At 49.9% G+C, this 20,049-nt stretch overlaps 1 protein-coding gene across 1 annotated transcript; it reads right to left on the bottom strand.

Moving 5' to 3' along the window:
- Positions 1-4,052: 4,052 nt before the first annotated feature.
- On the bottom strand, positions 4,053-18,517 carry GCAT (glycine C-acetyltransferase). Its single transcript, XM_048833681.2, has 9 exons — positions 18,271-18,517; positions 9,996-10,126; positions 8,706-8,807; positions 7,602-7,748; positions 7,075-7,229; positions 6,146-6,228; positions 5,574-5,745; positions 4,929-5,050; positions 4,053-4,458 (listed from the first exon to the last, which is right to left on the bottom strand). Exons 1-9 carry the CDS (start codon positions 18,467-18,469, stop codon positions 4,307-4,309), a joined length of 1,263 nt encoding a protein of 420 aa, XP_048689638.1. The 5' UTR covers positions 18,470-18,517; the 3' UTR covers positions 4,053-4,306.
- Between the last annotated feature and the right edge of the window lie 1,532 nt (positions 18,518-20,049).

The raw sequence follows: 20,049 nt of genomic DNA, 5'->3' as shown, positions 1-20,049 counted from the left end.
AACTTGTAGGAGTCTGTGGCATTTAATACATAACTGGAGCCAAACTGATCCCTTTGCTATCCACAGCTGCTTGGCTAAGTGGCACAGCCTGCTAAGCCTTTGCTTATGGGTCATAAGCCTTTGCTTATGAATCCCCACTTCAGGACATCGGCTTGTCCCCAGTGCTACCACAGCAAGGCTAATCCCAAAGGGAAGTGGGTGCTGTGCTGCTCGGTTAAACTGGAGGGTTCCCTGTGGTGGCAGAGCAGGGCAGGGCTGCATTGGGAGGAGGTGGGTTCTGTACTATGGGCCTGAACCAGAGCCCACTGCACTCATGGGAACCAATCATGGGAGCCTTCCCATGAAGGTTACCGGGCACTGGCATGGACTCTCGGAAGTGGGGTCACTTCTGCTCCCTCTGTCCCCTATTCCTTACCTGGGAGCAAGAAGAGAGACAGCCAGAAGCAGGAAGGGCAGTGGTTAGCTGTTTACACAGGGAGTCCTTGTGCTTGCCTGTTGTTTGAGCGATTTATCTGCTGTGAAGGACTTGGGACAGGGTCGGCTCCGTTTCCCGCCACAGCCCAAACAAATGAACCCAAAGCAGCCCTGTGCCTCTCATCTCTGGGCCTGCAGCAGCCTCTGTGGCTACCTTGATTCAAGCCCTGCTCTCCCCATGGGCTTGGTCTGTGTCTCTGTCCTGACCTATACCAATTACAGTGAAATACTTGCCCGCAGCTGAGGTCTTCTCTGCGTAGAGCAGAGTTAATGGGGCTCTGGAGGACTGGGTTCAACTGCTGCCTTGGCATCAGTAATGAAATGAGCTCAGTGGATCTCAGCCCAGTGCAGAGCACCAACGCACTACTAACAGACGTCTTTTCCTCTGCGCAGAATTGGATGAGGGGGAGCTGCAGATTCGGCTTGAGATAGGGCTGTGCGCATTGCAACCAGTGGCAGGTCAGGCATACAGTCGCTGCAGGTCAGGCTCAAGATGTACCGGTGTCGCTGCGTGGGTTGCAAGGGGCTGGACTGCCTAGGAGGCAGAGAGCGGCAGATCAGGACTGAGGTGCATCAGCAGAGCTGGGGAGAGCCCTAGACTAGAATAGCAGGGGATGCATGGCCTTGGCCTTGTGTAGTCTGCCGAGCAGCAAGCACCCTCTGATTTCCGTGGGGCACACTGTGAGAAGCTGTGTCATCTGCAGCACTGTGACATACACCAGGAAATGGTGAGAACCAGAGAGCTTTGGAGTGAATTAAATGTTAACACAAACCCCACAATCGACGGGGCATTATTTGTTTGCAATATTTCATTTCTCCAAACCCTTGCTTGCTCAAGATCTCCCCATTTTGCTCACGCTGTTGCAGAAACTGCACAGCTGGGTCTTGAACCACAGCTGCTGTTGGGGGAAGACCTGGATGAAGACAAAGGGTTTGGCAGCTAAAGGGGAGCGGGAGGATGGAGGGGACAGAGGAGGCAGCTGTGGCAGAGGGAGTGGGGAGGTTTGGGCAGGTCTGGCAGCTGGGTGGTGTGGGGCTGGGGGAGCTGGCCCCTTGGGGAGGGATTTGGCAGTTGAGGGGGAAGAGGCTAAACTGGGCCACTTGAGGAAGGAGGCACAGGGATCTCGTTACTAGGGGAGAGTTTGGCAGCAGCAAAAGGGGCACTGCCTTTCTCCTCTCCCATCTGCTTCCTCTTTCTACCATCAACCTGTGTGCGCTGGCTCAGCAATACTCCTGGCTGACATGGGTGCTGGATTAGGATAGCAGGGACAGCTGCAGACCAGGACTGAGGGGCACTGGGAGAGCAGGTCTGGAGCAGCAGGGGGCTGCAAACCAAGAATGGGGCACATTAGCATTTGGTAGAGCTGTGTGGGAACCCAGGACTGGAACAGAAGAGTTGCTGCAGGTTCGCTACAGTGCGCCAGATGCAGGGGCAAGGCCAGGGCTAGGTGTACCTACCCCTACTGCGGAGAAAAGGGCACAAGTAAATACAGGCCGCGAGAAGATAAAAGTGGCTTAGATAACTAAAACGGTGGAAGCTTTGCTCGGGGGCTCAAAGCACCTCCCCCACCTTGAGGCTTAGCCCCTCCCTGCTGGTTTCATGGTACAATGGGGCCCCTGAGTGGCAGGCAGCTTCCCATAATTTTCTGTGGCCATGAGACAGAGCTGACTTGTTCTGCATATGCTGGCCCTGACACGGCTATCCCCCTCTCAGCTAGGGGTGCCCCTGGGCAGGGGTTTTGCTCTGAGTCGGTTAGCACCGGTGCCAGCAGGCTCTGATGACTGGAGAGTTTTCACAAGGCTGGAGCTTACCAGATGGGAAGCACGCACACAGGAGCCCTTTGGGAACCGGAGCAAACGTTCTCCTGATCCTTTAGCCCCCTGTCATTTTAAAACAGGGCAATTCCCATTTGTTTTCGTGGTGGAGACCAAGTCTGAACAGAGATTGCCTCCTGGTAGCTCCCTTCCCAGGCTCCCAATCACCTCTCATCCCACCACCACCCCCCCCCCCCCGAGTGCCCAGTGGCCATGTGGCAACTGCGGTGATTGCTTATGTGGAAAAGTAACAGGAAAGAAATGACTACCTGGCCCTGCGGTGGCTCTGCTGCCCAGGTGCTTTCTCCTGGTGCCTCTTGTGGGCCAGCAGCTACCAGGGGAGACCAACCAGGCTAGTTCTGCCTCCCTGTTCCAGCCGCTTTTTACAGGTGTCTTGGTGGCAGTTCGACAAGCAGAGCCAACTCATTTTCAAGCCGCATCACTGGATAAAGAACTACCAAGAGATGCCCGAGCTCTCACTTGTAAAAAAAGACCATCTAGAAGCTTCAGAGGGGACAAAATACAGCTGCTCATCTCCTAAGCGAGGTGGGCTGCCTTGAGCGTGCACCATCTGGCCTCAGATATCTCCGTTTGCTACTGGATACAGTTCAAGGGGCTGGGGCAAATCTTACAGGCCTTGTGTAGGCCAGCACCTCCTTAACTTGGGGGCTACCTCTTGCTCTCTAGAGGGGCAGTAACACTTCCCACCACTGCTCCCAGGGACGCAGGGAGGATTAGCTACCAGCTAACGTTAGTGCTGCCTTGCCCTGCAGAGCGGTGCCAACACAGGGCGCCCGCATGCATGCACACACGCGGGAGGTTTCTGATTTAGAGCAAAGACGATGCCAAAAATTCTCCTGCATGGTGTCTTGGCTTCACTTCTGGCTCCTGCAAAATGAATTGCTCACAAAGAGCTTGAACGAACAAGTCCCAGCGCCCGACGTCGCTCCATGTTTTCTGGCATGTTATAATTGCAACAAATGGATCCAAATTATAGGTTACTGTCATCAAATGCGATCATCTCCTCAACCCCTGGAGACAACACAGCCTCTGTGAACTCCCCTCCCTCCCCAGCCTTCTTCTATGAAGAGACGTTGGGCAGCAGCGCCCTCTACTGGATGGTGATTGTTGTTTGTAGACTGCGTAAGAACGGTACCGAGAACCAACCCAGCCCATTTTACCGGTGGCCTAGTCCTGACGAGACCCCAGAAGGCCACGGGGTACAATGCTGCTGGTCTACCTACTGAGCTGCATTTCCTCTGCCTCCTACAGACGGAGCAGGCGAGACAGACACGGGAGGTGAAGTGTTCTGAGACCAGGACAGCAACTTAAGCATAAGGGCTTGAAATGGCCAATGCGGCATGGAAACTATTACCAGAGAGGGGAGAGTGGCCCCAAGCCCCTAGCTACAGTGGCACCAACATCCCAGGCAGGGCTAATGGGCCCTTTACAGCAGTTAGTGAGGTGATGTGCCAACGGGCATGGCATAGCGCTGTTATGCCAGCTCCCCTCTGCACTGGGGGAATTCCCTGGGGGCCAGATCTGCCGGCTTTCCAGCCCCTTTATGCCACTGGAGCTGTTTAGAGGGGCTAAGATGAACCATGCCCTTTAAGTGTACAGCAGGCTCTAACCCCCCACAACTGTCCTCAGGGGACAACACCATTTCCCCCCCTCCAAGCTCCCCACCATGGCCCGCAGCAGCCGGAAGGAGGGGAAGAACAGACTGCAGGCCTGGGATGGGAGAATCACACCAAGATGCTTGATTGTGCGGATTTTATGTCTTGGTTGAATCTTTAATGTGTGTTGTAACATGAAGAGCCACCCCCAAACCATCGCCCCCCACCACTGTGAACGCTATGGTAGCTAATGCCTCCTAGAGGCCAGGATCCATTTATCTTCAACATTCTACTATCTTCTGGGCATCACTCTGGTTATGGTTCTTCCCCAGGTTAGGCATAGTCTTGCTTGTGGAAAGGCTGGAAAAGGCCTCATCACATCCCCTGTGCCTGCTGGCTATTCAGGGCAATGCTCCATGTTTACGCCCCACCTCTGTGAAAGCCTCCACGCAGCGGTCGATGTCGTCCTCGCTGTGGACGGCTGAGATCTGCACCCGGATCCGTGCCTTCCCCTTGGGGACCACAGGGTAGCTGAAGCCGATGACATAAATGCCTGGTGATGAGAGTCATGTACAAGGGGGAGGCAAACATTAATACTGGGGCTCCTTTACTGGTGGGAGGGGGTCTTCAGGGGTTTTAGCTCCTTTTCTCACTCCCCCCCGTCCCCCCGTAAGCAGGGATCAGATACTGCAGCACACAACTCCATGCTGGTACTGGAGAGGCACCCCCTACAGAGTTGCGAGGGAAGCAATGGGAAGGGCCAATGGTGTATGTGCTGCCCAGCAGAGTGGCAGGGTGGGGAAAATTTCTTCTCCAAAGCCCCATAGCAAAGCAGAGGCAATGTGGCAGGGAATAACTAGAGCGGGGCACTTCCCCATTGCTGGAGGGGCTGAGGAGGTACAGAAAATCCCATACGGCTACCAGACATGGAGTAAGATAGCTACAGGGAAAGAGGATCAGAGGCCATCCCTTCATCTGCACATGACGCCACCACCTGACAGCCCCAGCCCCCTCCAGGTTTACCTCTCTCCAGCATGTCATCAGCCATCACCGATGCTAGCCGGGCCTCGCCCAGCATCACAGGGCAGATGGGGTGATCATTCCCTGAGATGCTAAATCCAGCTGCAGCCATCTTGCTTCGGAACCTGCAGGGGGGGCAGGGGAGGGAAGAGGAGCACATCATCCCTGCTCGGGGAAGCCCTTCCCCTCAGCCATCAGCCCACTGCTCTGGCAGCTGTGTGGCTCTGCACCGTCCTGGCTCCTCCATGGCCAGGATCAAACGCCGCACCACCCAACCTGCGTGAGGAAGGGGCCGTTCCTCTGAGATCCCCTCCTATTTTCTGCCCACCTCAAAGGGCCCTGTGGCAGGCTCCGCTGTGCCACTCTGGCTATCATGGCGCCTTCTGCATCCAGACAGGCACCTGGCATGTGGGGTCATGCTGGAGCTCGCACTAGGTAATCCCACGGCTGTGATATCACAGCCATCTCCATGGAAACCACAGGTGGTGCTATCAGCAGAGGACGGATAAAGAACCAGAAACAACTCACTCCTGAGCAGAAAGGAGTCTACTGGCCAAGGGGGTGAGATGGGCAGGGAAGTGACTGCATGGAGAAGGGGCTTGTTGGGGCTCTCCCCCTGAGACAGGATCCCAGGTCCTCAGCCCTCACCGCCTGGTCTTGGCCACCATGGACTGCGCAATAGCATTGCTCTCCATGAGCAGGTCCAGGGCCTTGGAGGCGCAGCCCACGACGGCGGGAGGCAGGCTGTTGGAGAAGAGGTATGGGCGGGAGCGCTGGCGCAGCAGGTCGATAAGGGCCTTGGGACCAGTCGTGTAGCCACCTGCAGGGGGAGGAGACAGAAACAGAGCGTCATTAGGGACAGGGGGAGGAAGAGCCAACAACAGGACCCTGGGAAATTCCCGCCCCCCCCCAGTAACACAGGCAGCAGAGCCTAGGACCCCAGCTGGTTAGTTTCACTAATGGGTTCCCTCTTGGGTGCCCAGGTGTGATGTCTCCAAAGGAAGGTCAGAAGAGGGTGCACATGGCAGGGCTTGCTAGGCCCCCTTCACCCTTGCTGTAGTGACCCTCGTTGGGTCCAGGTCCTTCGGCTCCTGTCCACATCTTGGTGCTTTCCATCAGTTTTGTACTGTTAAAGGGAGGGGGGCAGAAGGGTTTCGGGGAGCTCCCGGGTACAGGGCCACGTAGAAAAGCCAAGGCCCCAGAAAGGGGAATATCTGAACCTGCTGCTCCTCCAAGTGCCTTCCCCAGCGTTGAGTTGACGATGTCCACTTGGTCCATTACTCCCAGCAGTTCATCAGTACCCCTGCAAGGAGAGAACACGACCCCATCAGCCCTGGCTGCTCCGACCCGGGGGACTGGGCCGTGGCGGCTGTGGCCTGGCACCAGTTCATTGCCATTTTCTCTCCAGCGTGGCTCTGGTGTTTCCTAGTCCTGATGGAGTAGCCACGCCACCAGTGGCAGGTTAACCCAATGGGCATCACTACCTATTTGGATCCCCACTGCCAGCTTTGTGCTAAAACAAAGGATACGCAGAACCAGGACGGTAGCTATGGGTGCAGGCTGTGAAATCCCAATGTGCTGTGCTGTGGGAGGCCTTGTCCATCCAGCAGTAGCATAAAGCAGCAGGGTGCAGGCCAGGGAAGCATGCTGAGCCAGCCTGGCTGGCCTCCTCAGGGGAGTTCTCTCTCCAGATGGGGTGAGGTCACCTCCTGCAGGAGGGAGCCAGCCCTGTTAGCAAAGGCAGCACTGGGGGCTTGGAGCGTAGGATCCTCATCTCTCCCCAGGGCAGGCTGCTCTTACTTCCTGCACCCGGCAAACCAGGGGTTTCATAAGTCAGAGCAGAGACGCGGCCCCTGAGTATGCTCCAAACAAATCCCCGCCCACCTACACCCCAAGACTGAGAACGCTACCCCCAAAATCTGAGCCCACCCTGGTTATGCCACTCCCTGACACAAAGACAGGTGGAGAAAGGAAGGTGCTACCATCTCATAAGGCTGGGGAGGGTCAGTGGCCAGGTGGGGATCCCTTCAAGGACTAGTGTCTCTAAGAATCCACAGCCCCACAAGGAAGAAACCCCATATTCACACCAGTGGCTGGTCTAGCCCCTGAGAGTAAGACATGGGACTAGCAGGAAGGCCTGGTCTCGTACCGCCCATTGGGCCCAAGGAAGCCAGTGGCATGGCATTCATCGATGAAGACGAGGGCCTGGTATTTCTGGGCCAGGCTGCAGATCTCCTTCAATGGAGCGATGTCACCATCCATGGAAAAGGCACCATCGGTAGCCACCAGCCTCAGGCGGTGTTTCTGTGGAAGAGTGTGTGGCAGGAGTGTGTTGCAAGGGATCGTGGGTAAAGACAACTGCTTGAGCAAATCTCTTTGGGAAGTGGGAGGAAATGGAGACTGGGGTCTAGTACTCCCGGTACATGAATATATGGCCCCCATCCACCATCTCCCCTCCATCCATTCTTGAGCTCACATTGTGGCAGGCTTCCTCCCGCCAATGAGCAAAGGATTGGATTCTTGCTAGAGTCTAGCAAGGCTGCTTCGAGTGCTGGCCAAAGGGGGTTACTTCTCTAGAAGATGCAAGGTTATTCTCTGGGGGATGGACACCTTGCTCCTAGACTGGAAGTGGGTCACAGACTGAGTGTACTCCCAGGGCAGAGCACGTCTTTGTACCTGTGCGGCCTGCAGCTTGGCCTCTAGGTCCTGCATGTCCATGTGCTTGTAGCGGTATTTATTGGCCTTGCACAGGCGGATCCCGTCAATTATGGAGGCGTGATTCAGCTCATCCGACAGCACCGCGTCTTCTGGGGTCAGCAGTGCCTGCGGACAGCAAAACAATGGGCTGCGGTGGGTTACGGGGGGAGCATCCTTGCTGGATACATGGGCAAAATTCTGTGTCATCACAGAACTCCTGGCTTGGCAGCATCACTAGCCGACCACCAGAATCCTCTGCACCCTATTGGTGGTCAGGCCACTCATGGAGTAGTGCCAGGGCACCATGTCTCTCCTCATGTCATGCGATACACCACTAAGACTTCTATCTCTCAGCTCCTTTTCCCTGCCATGGGGTTCCTCTCCCTTTGCATTCTTTGTGTGGTTTGTTCCATAAGCCACATCTCCACCAACCCTGCAGGATGTGCTGACTTCCTCTTCCAGGGCTGGGCCTAAGCTAGGGACAGTTGTCCCTTGCCCCACACTTTTGGGATCCTCGCCATCACCATACGTCCACAAGGGGCTACCCATCCTCCCCTGCAGGCCTCACCCACCCTTGCCAGTATGCATGAACTGCTTCCCCTACTTTTTAGGTGGAGTGGCTGCATCCGTTTTGAATTCTCATATGAGCGGGTGCAGAGAGCTCAGGTTGGGGATGTTGGGGTCTTGCAGAAGGTGACCAACAGTGATGGGTCCCTCTGAGGAGACAGCTGGATGGGTTCCACTGCAGAGGCCTACCCAAAACCTAGGATTTGTTGTGATGGTCACCCCTACTAGGAAGGAGGAGATGAAGACTGACTAGAAAGCTCCATGGCACCTCCATGCCACCCCTTCCCTATCTGAGAGCACTACCTCCATAATGCACTCAGCCCCCTGCCCCAGCAGCACACAGAGCCATTAGGCCTCCTCTCTGTCCCTGTCTCATCTCCCTTAACTTCAGCCTGCAACCCGCTGAGGGAAATTAGATCATCAGCAGAAGCAACCGCTTTGGGAGCTTGACTTGTTGCCTATGTGGTCCTTGCCCTTGCTGCCCCCTAAACAAAGCACAACACATGCGCTATGAACCTCAAAGATACCAGCATTGGCATCAAAGCAGCTGGCATAGAGGATGGCGTCTTCTCTCTGGTGGAAACGAGAGATCTTCTCCTCCAGGTTCTTGTGTATATTCTAGAGAGAGCCAAGACAGAGAGTGAGGGGTTTCAATTAACATGACCATTGCTCCAGCTAGAGTTCCCTGCTTGCCATGGTTTTCTGTCTGGGGTGCCTATTTTTCCCCAGATGAGTTTTCTCACCAAGGAACCTACATTGTGGTTATAATTTTTGGTCCCCCAAACCAATCACTGCAACCACAAGATTCCAAACCAACACGGACAGGTGACGTGCGCTGAGGCACTTCCCCATTTTTAACTGGGGCGTTGCCCCAAGATGTTTAAGTGCTACACAAAGGGCCCAGATCCTCAGCGGATGTAAACTGGGCTCGCTTCACTGATGCCATGGAAGCTACCTCAAGTTATTGTAGCTGCAGGTCTGGCCCTGGGAAATTTGGGGTGTTTATTTTAACACTAGAGATCCTCAGGGTTTGTTTTTTGTTTTTTTTGTTTGTTTGTTTGTTTTTTAAACACAACCTTGGGGGTTTTTACTGGTTTAACGCAAAAGCCTACTCTATACCCTTACACTGAGTGCATGTAGGGGCGTGTCTGTGTGACCATGTGTATGGATAAGCATGCAGAGCTGTGTCTGTGTGGACATGCACGTGCCGATAAGTGTTTAGAGAAAGGGAAGCACATGAGCACCTGCCTGCACTGTTGTTATAGGTAACTATGGAGGCAAAGCTAAAGGTTTCTTTCCTCAGTGGTGGATATAGGATTGGTTTGGGGGAAAATCAAGATCCTGGGAAGAGATCGTGGAGAATGGTAGCTAACTAATATGCAAGAGAGAGTGGGATGAGGGCTTTGCCTTCTCCCAGGAGCTCATGTGGAGACCTGGTTATTTGTGGAAGGGTCAGGCTCACACGACAGAGGCGGGGTGGGAGGGGCAGAGTGAGGAATAAAGGGAAGGGGGGGGGACAGTACATTCATGGGGAGTAGGACAGGAGGAGAGAGAGATCAGATGGAGGAGGAAAGGAGAAACAAGTAGGGGAGAAGGGAAGGAAGAGGAGAGAAAAAGAGGGGCTAGAACAGAGAAGCCAGCCACCCAGCCAGCCAGGAGAGGCCAGCCCACACGACAGACCTAAAGCACCCTACTTGGTTCCACCTGGGAGCAGAGCAACTTGGTGGCAGGCAGCACAACAGATGTTTGGGTTTTAGCCCAAGGAAAAGGTGACTACTCCACTCCGGATCACGGCCCCACCCATACCTGCGTCCCACAGATGAAACGGACAGAGCTGAGGCCAGCTCCAAACTTCTCCAGGGCCTCTAGTCCAGAGCGGATCACCTCAGGGTGGCTGGAGAGCCCTAGGTAGTTATTGGCACAGAAATTCAGGATCCCTGCAAAGAGGAGGAGGGCAGGAAGGAGTGAGCAATTCCTACCCACCCCCTGAAGCAGCAAGACAATAGGTTTCAGAGTAGCAGCCGTGTTAGTCTGTATCCGCAAAAAGAACAGGAGGACTTGTGGCACCTTAGAGACTACACAATTTATTTGAGCATAAGCTTTCATGAGCTACAGCTCACTTCATTGGATGCATGCAGTGGACTGAATAGACAATAGAGAAAACCTCAGCCAATAGCAGGAGTGAAGCGAACACACCAAAAGCAGCCAGGTATGTGCCCGGAACCATGGAAACATTCCTGTGTCACACATTCCCAGCCTGCCCCCCTAGGCCGATTACTGGGCAAAAGTAGATAAGTCCAATTGCTTCACAATGACCCATCACTAAGACAGCTTAGTCGGTTTCCCCTCTCTCTCTCCTCACATAAGCACAGGCATGGCAAGGAGGATCCTTCTATCTGGGATCTCCATCCAGTGGGAGACTGGATGCCTGTTGCTTCAGAAGATGTTCAGGTAAATAGGCAGGCCAAGTTTCCGGTTGTTAAATTCAGGTTCCCAAAAAGGGTGATTCAAGGACAGTGCTAAAACCCTGGCTTTTTCTGGTCACTTTGTTTTTTGAATATAGGATGAAAATCTGAAAATGCCGATAAAAATAGGCAAACCAATTCTCAGATGACAACGTGAGCAAGTATCACCTCTTCCAGGCCCTAAATAGAAAACCAATGTCACAACCGAGTCCTGCTCTCTGAACAGACTCCAGTCAGTTGTGACTGGCTCCCAACCACAAATCCCATGTGCTGCTAAGCTCCCTGGCCCTGGGGAGTGACCGGTCACTCAATATTCCTACCACTAGGTCTTTAAGACATACTCCCGGGTGCAGGCCCTACATCTGACACCCTTCGTGGGCACTGAGATTCCACAGTCCAGCTGCCTCAGAGCCGGGAACTAGTGCCCCAGCCCCAGAGCCCCCAGTAGCTTAGACACAGTCCCCAGAGTCCATCTGGCTGTGGGATCACTGGTTTTTTCTAGTTAACCCCTCCCGGGACAACAGGGCAGCAAAGCAAGGACACACAGGCTTAGCAAAGGAATTTCTCACACACACTTTATTCTTAAAAAGCTCAAGAGCGTTACAGATCTATGGAAAACAACAAACTTCGGACACAGCCTCCTCAGTGTCCTCTCCCCCTGGTGAGTCCTGGGTTTGGTTCAAGTCCTTTAGGGGAAGCCAAGCTCCTCCTGTCTCCACTCCTTCCCGCTGTTCCTGGCAATGACTCAGACGGCATGTCTTAAGACAACCTCTGACACCTTTTCTGTGCCTGCTCTTCCTCTGGGGACTTGTCCAACACCCACCACCAGCTTTCAGGCAGGGAGTCAGTCAACAGTATTGGACTTGCCAGTAGAACCCCTGTTGCTCCAGGAGTGCATTGCTGTGCTCTGTCCCAGCTTTTCAGACAGTTTCTGGACGGACATGGGGTCAAAGTCCTGCTAGAGGCTGACTGCTCCAAGCCATACTGAAGATTACATTTGAAATGAAGGTTGAAATACAACAGGTGTTCACAAAACCAAAATGGGATTCTGAAACCGACACTGACAACTCCCCTTCAACCGTCACCATCAGGGAGCTCCCAGCCACAAAGGACCGGGAACTGATAAGGACCAATGCTTATTATTTCCGTTTAACATTTATACCATGGTAGAAGCCAAGGGCCTCAGTCAGTATCAGAATCCTATCGTGCTGGGTAGGTGCTGTGTACACACACACACACAGAAACAGTCCTGGCCCAAAGAGCTTTCCATCCAAATAAACCATAATTATGGCCAGTCAATGCAGACGGGATCAAACCATCTTTAAAAAACAAAAACAAAAAACACCTTTCATGTTCATTAAATTACAAAAAAGGGTGTTTGTTTGTTTGAAATCTGTAGAAATCTAGCAAAATTAGGCCCTGACCACACTGGCTTGCCAAACCATGACCCCATATCCTGCAAATACTTATGCACATGCTTATCCTTACTCACATGAGTAATCCCATTGAACCCAATGAGATCACTCGCATGCTTAAATTAAAGCATCTGCATATGTTTGCAGGATCAGGGTCATCCTAGGCCCTTAAAAAACAGATTAGCAACAAGCATGTTTAAACACAGTTTCTTAATTCTGTTTGAAGAACAGAGTCACAGCCTAAGGGCCTAAAATACACTACAAGCGCCTCAGTGTCAGAGGACTGAGCTGCAATACGCTATCTCAAGACACAGTAAAAAGTTGGTTCTCTCTTGTAGACAGGTCCTTACCTATGCATTAACCATATCGGGGGCATCAGGAAGTCAGCTTCCCCAGTTCTGTTTGTTTGGTTTTTCTGTTGTGATTTAGTATAAATGGGCCGAAATATTGCCAGAGATCGGTACTTGTCTAGACAGTGATATGCAGTCACAGACACAAATCATCAACAGCCAGGTGTGGGTTAAGCTTTTTATAGAATAGGAATATTACATTTCTAGAATATATCTCAGAGTGATACAACCAAACAGCTCATGGAAGGTGGTGGTTGGCCATGTGAGTGGCTTAGGTTTTTTAAGTGGGTTTTGAAATTTATATATGGTGGGGTAGAAATTCTGTGTTTTCTCCATGGGTTTTGTCAAAAAACTAAAGCTCTTACTCTCAATGTACAGGGCCAATTTTTATTATTTGTATTACAATAGTGACCCAACTGTGACTGGGGCTCCATTGGGCTGGGCATCATAACAAAACATAGCAAGAGACAGAGAAAGCATGGGAGAAAGGCAACATTATTCCCATTTGACAGATGGGGAAACTGAGGTAGAGATTCACAATGCTGAGGCCAGAAGGGACCACTGTGATCGTCTATCTGACCTCCTGCATAACACAGGACTTCCCTAAATTAATTCCTATTTAGATTAGAGCATGTCTTATAGAAAAAAAAAATCCAATCTTGATTTTAAAGTTTCCTGTGATGAAGAATCCACCATTACCTTTGGTAATTTGTTCCCATTATTAATTACCCCCACTGTTAAAAAGGTGCACCACACACTGGAAGGAAAAAACAAACAAACAGAAAGTTACTTGGAAATGATGCAAGAAATCCAAAACAACTATCAAAAAAAAAAAACCCTGAGGACAGCCACCCAACACAAAAACAAAAAGTGGAACCAACTACAGCTACCCCACAACCCACAGAACAACAGTGACCCAGAACACCTCCGGGAGAAACCATGGCACCAGTACCTACCACATGGACATTACACGACACCCAAATGTCATCAATTTATCAAGACTACTCCTCACTGGAGATGAATTATCTGTACGCTCCAAGGAGCTAAGCTTCTGTCCCACCACAGAACCTGATGCCGTACTAACATGTGGAAAACTAGAACAATTCCTCCACTGCCTCCGCCCCAAAGAATTATTTCACAATGACACCACTCACAATTACCACGTCCCCACCAGCAATCATAAGAAAAAAGAATCCTCAGATTGGATACCACAGAGTGGATGAAACCACACCCATGATTACATTGATTGCTTCAGGGGAAAATATTGACTGAGAAATCCTTAACAAACATCACATCCACCATAATCTATCCACCACCGAGAGGACAGCCATAGAGTCCTGAAATCTAACCACCAGATAGTTATCAAACCAAAGTCAAAGGGAGTGCCACTGTAGTCCTCAACTATGATGACTATGTTAATGAGGCCAACTGACAACTCTCTGACACCACCTACTATAAAGAACTCAAAAAAGACCCCACACCACAATTTACCCAGCAATTTAGGAATATCATCAAATCCTTCTCCAAACAACTCCAAGAGAAACTCTATAAACTCATCCCCCATGAACCCATGCCAGGCACCTTCTACATGCTTCCCAAGCTACACAAACAAAGGAACCCAGGTCAACCCATCATATCTGACCACAGCACTCTTACTGAAGGAATATTGGGACTCATAGAAACCATCGTCAAACCACTCACCGCACAAAGGCCCAATTTCCTCCAGGACACAACCGATTTCCTCCACAAGCTCTGTAACATTAACAACCTCCCTTGGAACACCATCCTCACCACCATGCATGTCACTTCCCCATACAACAACATCCCTAACAATGACGACATGGCTGCCTGCCTCAAATATTTACAAGACAACGGACAAACCTCAGATATCCACCCCAAACGCTCTCCCAACTCATCCATTACATCCTCACCCAAAACAATTTTACATTCAACAAAAACCTTGTCTAAACCATGGGAACAGCCCTGGTTACTAGGATGGCTCCCCAATATGCCAAACTCTTTGTTGGCTACCTTGAAGAATTTCTGGACAAGTGCACCACAAAACCAATTATATATCTGAGATACATTGATATTTTCATCCTCTGGACAGAAGGCTTAAACTCCCTCACAGATTTCCACCACAACTTCAGAAACCACTATCTGTCCATTAAACTCTCTCTGGAACACTCCCACAGTAGCATCAACTTCCTGGACACCCAATCAGCTTCAGCAATGGAACCCTACAGACAACTATATACAAGAAACCGACGGATCGCCACACCTACCTTCACAGATCCAATAACCACCCCTAACACACCAAGAAATCTGTTATCTATAGGCAGGCACTCAGGTACCACAGAATATGGTCAGAGGAGAAAATCTGAGATATACACATTAACACACTCAAAACCAACTTCACCAAACAAGGACACTCCAGAGAAGTAGATCGCTTCATGGAACAGGCCACCGAAATACCCCAAGAGAACCTGCTTTGATACAGAAATAAATCCCCTTCACCCCACGCTGGAACCCATATGGGGTTTCATCAAACAACTACAATCCATACGGAGTGGAGACCTCATCCTGAAAAAAAAAAAATCTTTTCTGATGCCTCACTTCTGGCCTTCAAACAGCCTCCCCAAGCTCATCATCAGAAGCAAGCTTCCCACAAATCAAAACACACCAACTCAAAGCAGCACTGGACCGTGCCAGAACAACAAATGCAAACCTGCAGACATATCTCCACTACTATAATGATCAACATCCCCTACAACACACCTTTCGAAAACCATACATCCTACACATGCCTATCACATGTGGCGTACCGCAATCAGTGCACTAAATTCCCCAGTAACAACGATGTGTGTGAAACCAGACAACCATTACGATTTCAAATGAACTCACACAGGAAAATGATAAAAGACAAAAATAGCCTATCGCCTGTGGGTGAACACTTTTCACTCTCTCCCAGTGCCGCGCCACGACCACACAAGCGCTGCGTTGCCAGTGTAGACTAGCCCTTAGAGCGTCTTCACCCTACAGCAGGGCAGCTGCTTCTCTGCAGGTTTAGGCCTGCCCTTAGCTGTGACGCTCAGAGTACCTTTCCCAGCCCTGAAGAGCTCTGTGGGACTTGAAAGCTTGTCTCTCCCCAACAGAAGTTGGTCCAATAAAAGCTATGACCTCACCCACCTGGTCTCCACCTTATTTCAAGTCTGAAGAGACAGAGAGTCAGGCTATGTCTACACTAGTACTTTTGTTGGAAAAACTTTTGTCTGTCAGGGGTGTGAAAAAAAAACCCCAACGTCTTTGAGTGAGATAAGTTACACTGACAGAAGCGCGAGTGTAGACAGTCCTACGTCAGCAGAAGACATAGCTACTGCCGCTTGCGGGGAGGTGGTTTAATTATGCCGACAGGAGAGCTGTGCCACTGTAAGGTCTCTAGCGTAGACATAGCCTTAGGCTTTTAACGACATGGCTTTTAACAACATGGCTGTGTCGCTACAGCCATGCCACTAAAAGTCGCACAGCGTAGCCGCTGTTTGTTGTCTCTCCTGCCAACAAAAAACTTCCACCCCCAATGAGCGGCATTTGCGTTGTTGGCAGGAGCGCACTGTTCACACTGGCGCTTGTCGTTGGCAAAACTTTTGTCTTTTGGGGGGATTGAGGGGGTGTGGTAACACCTCTGAAAGACAAAAGTTTTGTCGTTCAATTGCCAGTGTAGACATAGCACAAGTGACTTGCCTGAGGTCATGCAAGAAATCTGCTGAAGAGTGAAGAACTCATCTTCCAAGTCCCAGTCCAGTGCTCATAAATACTACTGCCTTGCATTTGTCACCCAAAAAACCTTAAAAAGTGCCAGCAATGCCCCTCTGCCATGTACATTGGTCAAACTGGACAGTCTCTACGTAAAAGAATAAATGGACACAAATCAGATGTCAAGAATTATAACATTCATAAACCAGTCGGAGAACACTTCAATCTCTCTGGTCACGCAATCACAGACATGAAGGTCGCTATCTTAAAACAAAAAAACTTCAAATCCAGACTCCAGCGAGAAACTGCTGAATTGGAATTCATTTGCAAATTGGATACTATTAATTTAGGCTTAAATAGAGACTGGGAGTGGCTACGTCATTATGCAAGGTAGCCTATTTCCTCTTGTTTTTTCCTTACCCCCCCCCCCCCAGATGTTCTGGTTTAACTTGGATTTAAACTTGGAGAGTGGTCAGTTTGGATGAGCTATTACCAGCAGGAGAGTGAGTTTGTGTGTGTATGGGGGTGGGGGGGATGTGAGAAAACCTGGATCTATGCAGGAAATAGCCCGACTTGATTATGTAAAGAGTTGTCACTTTGGATGGGCTAGCACCAGCAGGAGAGTGAATTTGTGTGGGGGGGTGGAGGGTGAGAAAACCTGGATTTGTGCTGGAAATGGCCCACCTGTTGATCACTTTAGATAAGCTATTACCAGCAGGACAGTGGGGTGGGAGGAGGTATTGTTTCATATTCTCTGTGTGTATATAAAGTCTGCTGCAGTTTCCACGGTATACATCTGATGAAGTGAGCTGTAGCTCACGAAAGCTCATGCTCAAATAAATTGGTTAGTCTCTAAGGTGCCACAAGTACTCCTTTTCTTTTTTCTTAAAAAGAAGGAACAAATTCATTCCTAAGCGCTGCAGTGATCACTCTGCTTCTTGAAGTGAGAGTTTTGATTGCCTTATTTTAACTGGCATAAACACAAACATTATTATTGGTCATAAAATCATCCAGCTCTTTTTTAAATACTCCAGTTGCAGTATTTGACTCCGTGACTTCCTGTAGCAAGGATTCCACAGGCTGGATTACACACAGCAAGAAGCAGTATTTCCTTTGACTGGCTTTAAATTTACTTGCCATTAACTTAATCAAGTGATCCCTTGTTCTCATATTATGGGACTGCATAAGAGGGAAGGATCTGACCATCTTTCACTATAGTCCTCATAATAATAAATCTGTCCGTTATAGGCACCGAGGCAGGTCAAATTAGGCCCAAAATGTATTTTTTACGAACAAACAAAAATAAAATGATGTTTTAGAAAAACGGACACCCACAGAATTGGGTTTTGTTTTTTAATTAAAAGAGAAAGTTTTCAAATAAAAAGACAAAAACAAATGAAAAGCCCCATACTATCTTCACAAACTGCCTTGCCACATTGTGCTTGTACAGAACCCAAAAGATATATTGACTAGAAACAAAACTGAAATTGGCTAATATAACATCATTGTCCAAGGTGAGAGAAATACAAAAAATAAACAGTGTATAAACAATGTCCATTAAACTGGATGTTCAATAGTCTTTGTTTTACATTTTAAAAAAATATTAGTTTAGCCTGACAATGCTTAAATCTTCTCGAACACTTCTCCCACCTAAATTAAACAATCCTTCGTTCTGTAATCTTTTGGTGTATGCAATTTCTACCCAGGACCTATCGATCTTCTCAGCTACCCCTTTTGTAATCTGAAAACACATTGCTCTAAAGCGGGGGTTTCCTGAAATAATACTGTATTTTCCATGTCTTTTATAAAACACAATAATCATGTTCATGTTTTTACTGCGTGTGCGTACACGGTTCTCTCTCCAGTTCTCTCCCCCCTTCCCGATCATTAGCACATGGGTGAGTCAGGCTGTTTTGGTTTATATTCATTATCTGATGAATATCAAAGCTGAATTTCGTCGGCCACAGTGCTGCACTCTCCCCTATATAGTCTTAAATTCGTCTGGAGTTTCTTATAATCCTCTGCCCTGTGGGTCTCTCCTCTCCCACTGCCTAGCCAGCACCGGAGACGCGTGACATTTCGTTGATGCAATACCTACCTCCTCTGCTGCCTTCTACGTGGATATGTGGCCCTTGTTTTGATGTTATAACCCTCTCACTCTTCCAGGTACCAGCGCCTCGGATGCTCTCCAGCTCAGCCTCCAGGACGTGGCTGAGTTGGGCCAGGGCAGCCCTCGCCCTGTAGGCCCTGCACCGCCCCGGGGAGAGGGGGGAGCTGAGGAGACGGCGGCCCCACATTCCCCCAGCGCCGCGACACCGAGACAAGGCAAGCGGCAAAGAGCCTGGGGAGGAAACATACGGCGGAGGCGGAACCCGAACCAGCCAATCAGAAGGCGCACCAGCCAGCGACGGCGTTTATTTAAGGGGCCAGGGCTAACAGCCTAGACTAGGGGTGTGGGGGAAGCCGGAGCCAGCGCCTGAAACGTGCCCAGCTCTGGTCAGCGACCCCGGCCCTAGGGTTGAGGGGCACTGACCCAGCCCTGCCTGGGTCTCGTAAGTGTAAGAACAAGTGGGTACTACAGAGGAGGATTGAGGTACATGGGGGACCCCAGGACTGGAACAGGGCAGTTGGGACCACAGGCCAAGAGCAGAACGTAGGGACAGAGGGATGGGGTTGTCCAAGGGGAATGGGAAAGCCGGAGCTGCTCCAGGTCATGACTGAATCCAGGCAGGGGCAGGTTTAAGGGTCAGAGTTTGGTCAGCAAATCCGCTGCCTGGGGTTCAATGGTCACGTCGCCTTAAGCTTATTTAAACATGAAGAGGAAAAAAACAAAACACACACAAACACCCCAATCAAAAATCACAGGCCTAAACAAAAGTGGACTCTAACTGTGTTGGCTTGCATTTCCATGTATTGGAACCTCCCACCACAGCAACATGTTTCCTTGGCAAAGTGCTCTATGATTCTGTCCAGCTCCAACCTTGCGATCTCATCTTTCTCTGTTTTAAGGAGAGCAAGGTCACGCCACTGTGTCTGTAATAGTGTTGAACACATAGTTTTTGACACATCCTAATGTGCTTTTTGCACATTCATCACCAGCCACTTGGTAGGGTGAGAAAGATTCAACACATTTCCATTTCTGGTAAGGTAAAACATCATCAAGAGAACTTGACACTATGAAATTCAAGTAGCTCTGGACTCCAACTGACAAATTGAACACCTCTGTGTCTTTTGTAAAATAATACCTCTTGAAAGACATAATCTTGTGAATTCCTCTGAGTTTAAGAACTTCCTCCTTTGACTTTTCTAAAGTTATTCTGAAGTTGTCTGGGATGGAGGAAACCAGATAGAATAACGACCTCTTCATACCTCTCACACTGAGATTTTAGTTCCCCAATCATATTGTCTAAGATGTCAAATATTTCCTTTGATAGTTATCTTTTGCTTCTAACACAGAATCATGTGCAAATTCATCATCCCGGCGGTGTACATGTCTCTTCCTGTGACTTGAATAGTTTGCACTTTCAAAACCTATTGCTTCTTACCTGTTGTGAGATTCTTTTATAATTTCCTCACACTTTTCTTCAGATCTGAATTTGCATAGCTCATTCACTGTGCTCTCAAATATCCAGAGCACTTGAAACAGATCAATTTTCTTTGACCAAAGGACTCCAGAGACTGCAGCCACCGTGACTAAGATCCTAGGCCACTATAACAGGTTGAGGTAGAACATCCAACCCATCAAAGACAGGTTGCTTTTTGCTCAACATATGTCTCACAACTCTTGCATTCAATAACAATTCCATCTTCTAGGCATTCAATTATACTCTGAAAATTTACTATCATTGCCTCAGTGGCTTTCATTCACACTGCCCAT

The sequence above is a fragment of the Caretta caretta genome, chromosome 1 (genome assembly GCF_965140235.1).
Source record: "Caretta caretta isolate rCarCar2 chromosome 1, rCarCar1.hap1, whole genome shotgun sequence".
Taxonomy (NCBI): Eukaryota; Metazoa; Chordata; order Testudines; family Cheloniidae; genus Caretta; species Caretta caretta.
The sequence above is the reverse complement of the archived record's forward strand: the minus strand, read 5'-3'. Positions and strand labels throughout refer to the sequence as shown.